Here is a 5,000-nt window from a genome sequence, read left to right on the forward strand (position 1 = left end):
GTGTGTATGTGCGTGTATGAGTGCATGTATGTTACTAGCTGTCCGTCGGCTGGCAAACCAGACGATTTCCTAACTCATAAACTTACCACTTGTATATCATGTATTTATATATTTATCTATATCTATATGTACTTATCTATCTATCTATTTAAATATATACATATACATAGATAGAAAGATATATAGATGTATAGATAGAAATATACATATATGTATATATATGTATATATATATATATATATATTTATATATATATATATATACTCATCTTGATTATCTATGCTTGCTAGTTCAAAATTCAATGATTTATAATTTCGACAATTCACCTAATTCAGTTCCATAAATACGAGTCAAGTAATTGATCTGAAAATTATTTATACTTTGTTTCCACTGTTTTTTTTTTCTGAAAGTCATCTACATTCAATTTATAACTCATGACACAAAATCATTGATCATAGCAGTATATGTTTAGAAAGGATATTATTTAGATATATAAACACTAATATCTATATAGATATACCCTAATGTATCTCAGAGTATACTTACATAATGTACTAAAGAAAACAATATCCATCATCTTCATAAACATATAATATATATGTGAATATACTTACATAATGTATTAATGAAAAGAAAAAGTCTAGAGAGAATGTCCATTATCTCATTAACGATTACCAATAAGCCATTTCAAGGGCTCAGTAATCATCCATTCAGACTATAAGAGAAAGGTCTACAGCAGAGTCAACGGATGAACACACCCACGCACCCGACATATATAAGGGGAAGTGTCAACCACTAACCATCACACACTCACTAACCATGTCTCTCAAGGTACGAAATCCTCCTGTGAATCGAAAGGAAGACTTTTAATTTGTGGATGAATTTACCAACAGATGGATTTACAGCAGTGAATACCTAGTTATCTATTTTTTTATTAGGACAGTTATGTATTTATACTATTTTTTCTCTTCTTTTTCATGAATATCGTCTTTGACTTTTGTCAGTTTTTAGACCCTTCCCGTTTTCCTTCCACTTGTTAGCCTAGCCTTTTATTCCATTTTCCCCCTTACACTCAGGCAAAGGTCAAGTGCGTGCTTTCCCATTTCATTATACACGCATATAGGTCGGCTTTCTTTCTGTTTTGACAGGTCGCCGTCCTCGCCTGCGTGGCTGTCGTCGCTCTGTGCGACAAGGCCCCAGTGTACGCCCCTCCTCCCCCCGCCTACGCCCCTGCACCCTACCACGCCCCTGAACCCGCCTACCACGCCCCCAAACACTACGAGCCCGAACACCCTGAAGTAAGTATTTCTAAACTCTGGATTATGATTGTTAATTTTGAAAGCATGTTACTCTGTTGTCAAGATTGGACCCGAAATAGAAAAGGAATACATTTTAAAATACAAGAACAACATCTTTAATCATTCTTTCATCTGTCCAGGTTCCCGCGAAGTACAACTACAACTACGGTGTCGCCGATGACTACTCCGGCGCCAACTTCGGCCACTCGGAGTCCCGCGACGGCTACAAGACCGAGGGCAGCTACACCGTGGACCTCCCCGACGGCCGCAAGCAGATCGTCAAATACGTGGACAACGGCGACGGTCTCGTAGCTGAGGTCACCTACGAGGGCGAGGCTCAGTACCCCGAGTACAAGCCCGAGTACAAGCCCGCCTACAAGCCCGCTCCCCCCGCCTACGCTCCACCTCCCCCAACCTATGCCTAAATACAGAGAAATATTGATATAAGTTAATATATGTCAGGAACATGTATCTAACGAATTATTTATTTTCTCATATATGAAATAAAGATATTTTTCATAAATCTGAAACTTTATTGAAGCATCAAATGAAAAAACCGAATCTATCAGATAGTCTTACACATGCCTGATTTCAAGACAGAAATAGAAGTGAGTTAGACGAACTGTTGATATTCGTTTGATACCTCTTGATGAAAAAACAAATAACATTTAGAATAAAACAAAATTATATAAAAAGTTAAAGGAATCTTACCAACATTCAGTGGAAAAATGGCAAACAACGACAACAAGAACAAAGTCAATAAAAATAAAATAAAATAAAAGAAACGAAAAAAAGAAAAATGACATTCAGATTCAAAATACTTTATTCCATTAATTACAATGGTTATTCTATTTAAATGTATAGTATTTACATAGTATTAACATATTCAATATAACATACATGCGTGGCCAATATAGACAACATATTAACATTACAAGTGACTGAAATACCGTGTTTGGCTTGATGTTCAAGCGCCTGATGTCACTGATAATTCAGATGTTCTTTCAATTTTGTTTTAAATGTATTTAGGTGAGAAATATTTCTAAGATGTTGTGGCAGATGGTTCCAGATCATTGGTCCTCGGATCTGCATATTTCTTGCACCTGTTTTCGTATTTGATCTTTTGACATACAGAGATGTTTTTGTCTTGTTTTGGCTCCTGTTAAACTGGCCATTGTTTTTGTAGGTAAAAGCCAATTTTCTTAGTATAATTTTGTGGATTAGTATACTTATGTCATCATTGTATTTTTGTTGGATTTTTAACCATTTTAGTTTGTTTATGTGATTCTTGTCTCTGTAGGGATTTTGTCTTTTATGTGATTTAAGTATGTCAAGGTGCCCATTACCTTCTTGTAAATATAGTTAGTATATGTTTCAAAAGTCATGTATCTGTCTATGTATACTCCTAGATTTCTGATTTAATATAGCAACCTCCGAATTCTATGGTTGTATCTGTGGGGATTTTGGCAATGTTTACTGCTGCCTATGAAAATGAATAGTTTTCTGTGGATTCAGTTTTAGACCATTTCTATAAAAGTAACTCTTTACTTCTGTGAGAGTCTGTTTAGTATCTTCTATTAATTTGCTTAAATTGTTTACAGGAGATACGTGAAGAAACTGAGAGTCGTCGGCGTACTGAATAAGAATACAGTTTTTTGCAACTGTCGACAAGTCATTAATAAATATACTAAATAAAATTGGGCCTAATATGGAGCCTTGTGGAACACCAAATGAGACTTGTTGTTTTAAAGATAGATTTTCACGTATTTTGACAGACTGAGTTCTGGCGGATAAGTAATTTCTAAACCAATAGTTATCAATTCCGTGATTTCTTAGTTTGTTGAGAAGAATTTCATGGTTAACACTGTCAAAGGCCTTCGACAAATCACATAGAGTGAGCAAGTTTATTTGGTTATTGTCTATGTTGCCATAAATTTCATTTGTGATTTTCAGTAATGCTGTTTCGGTTGACAGCTTACTTCTAAATCCATGTTGCGTGTTAGATAGAAGGTTATTTGCTTCCAGGAATGCTGATAATTGATTTGCTACTATTTTCTCAAGAACTTTCGACATTACTGGGAGTAGAGTAATGGGGCGATAATTGTTTATCTCATCTCTATCTCCTGATTTGAAAATAGGTGTAATGATGCCATGTTTCCAGAGTGATGGATAAGTACCGGTGACTATAGATGTATTTATAATAACTGTCAGATAGTACGCAATTGCAGGTAGACCATCCTTTATGAATCGATGGGCGATACCATCCGCTCCTACGGAGTTTGTTTCTCGTAAGTGTTTTATTGTTAGTATTGTTGTTTCTATTTCTACTGGTTGTGGTCTGAAAGTATTTGCAGTGAGCCTTATTCCAGTTGTGTTTTGTGGAAATGTGGAGGCGGTTGTCTGTTCAAATGTGAGTCTGCCGACTTCTGCAAATAAGTCATTTAAATCTTCTATATTGTTTTTGGAATTTATGCAAATGTTTGTGTGATTTTTCTTCTTAGGCACTAGTGTGTTTACCAGTTTCCATGTTTCGGAGTCGTGTCTGCATTCTTTGAATTTGTTTTTTTAAATAATTTGTTTTTGTACTCTTGATAAGCGTTTTTACATATCTTTTTTTTTTTTTTTTTTTTTTGCTTATATTCAGCCTGAAGGGTGGTATCAAATCTATTAATTTGAAAGCTTTATGAGTGTTACTTCTGTCCCTTAAGGCTCTCTTAATGTCGTCGTTTATCCAAGGAGCAAGGGGACGTCTAATTGTTTTTGTTTTATACGGAGCGGAAGCATCTATGGCATTCTTTATTACATTCGTTAAAACAGTAACTTGTCTGTCAACTTCATCTGTCAATGAAATCTCCGAGAATGTCGATTCATTAGCCATGATATGTTGGCAGAGTGGCTGAGGGTCATAGTTCGTTAAATCGTGAGAAGTTTTGATAACTGGTTGTCATTTTGGCTTCTTCTTGTTTAAAGTCATGGTCAAAAGTTCATGATCAGCAATTTGGCATGGGATAGCGTCTGCATGTAGGATGATATCGGGTCTGTTTGTTATTATGAAATCTAATATAGATGAGGTATTTTCTGTAAGCCTTGTAGGCTTGTTTATGAGTTGCTTTAATTTGTTCTTTTTAATAATTCCTTTTAACTTTGCATTTGACTTATTTAGATCGTCATTTAAGTCGCCTAAAATAAAAAGTGGTTTTCTTTTCATTGACATTTTTAAAAATAAATTATCAAGATATTCGAATGACTCAATGGTGGCATGAGGGTGTCTACAGATGGCGCCGATAAGGAAGGAAGGATACATATTGCTTTGTACGGTTACCCAGATGCCTTCTACCGCTGTGTTATTTACAGGTGTAGAGGAGATCTTGTTAGATTAAAGGGTATCTCGTACATATATGCAAACTCCGCCTCCTCGACCTGCATCACATCTATAAACTTGAAAATGTGGAATGTTGGTGAAATTGTTTGTTTCTTGGTGAAGCCAGGTTTCACTTATACAAAGAATATCAATATCCCTCTCCTTAATTATCATTTCGATTTCATCTGAGTGACCCAAGAGACTGAGCATTGACATGTTTGTTTGTGGTCTGACCACCGGATCTACTGACCCATTTGCGGCGTCAAACATTCTGTTCGGTTTTATACTTGTTTCTGTTTAAGAAAGCCTTTACGTTATATGTTGTCAAAATTACTAACGAG

General features: G+C 35.5%; 1 protein-coding gene across 1 annotated transcript; it reads left to right on the forward strand.

Moving 5' to 3' along the window:
* Nucleotides 1-819: 819 nt before the first annotated feature.
* On the forward strand, nucleotides 820-1,821 carry LOC147466611 (uncharacterized). Its single transcript, XM_086534798.1, has 3 exons — nucleotides 820-831; nucleotides 1,149-1,298; nucleotides 1,439-1,821. Exons 1-3 carry the CDS (start codon nucleotides 820-822, stop codon nucleotides 1,721-1,723), a joined length of 447 nt encoding a protein of 148 aa, XP_086390924.1. The 3' UTR covers nucleotides 1,724-1,821.
* The last annotated feature ends 3,179 nt before the right edge of the window (nucleotides 1,822-5,000 follow it).

The sequence above is a fragment of the Penaeus japonicus genome, unplaced genomic scaffold (genome assembly GCF_977035675.1).
Source record: "Penaeus japonicus unplaced genomic scaffold, GWHDUDI00000001_assembly GWHDUDI00000042, whole genome shotgun sequence".
Lineage (NCBI taxonomy): Eukaryota > Metazoa > Arthropoda > Malacostraca > Decapoda > Penaeidae > Penaeus > Penaeus japonicus.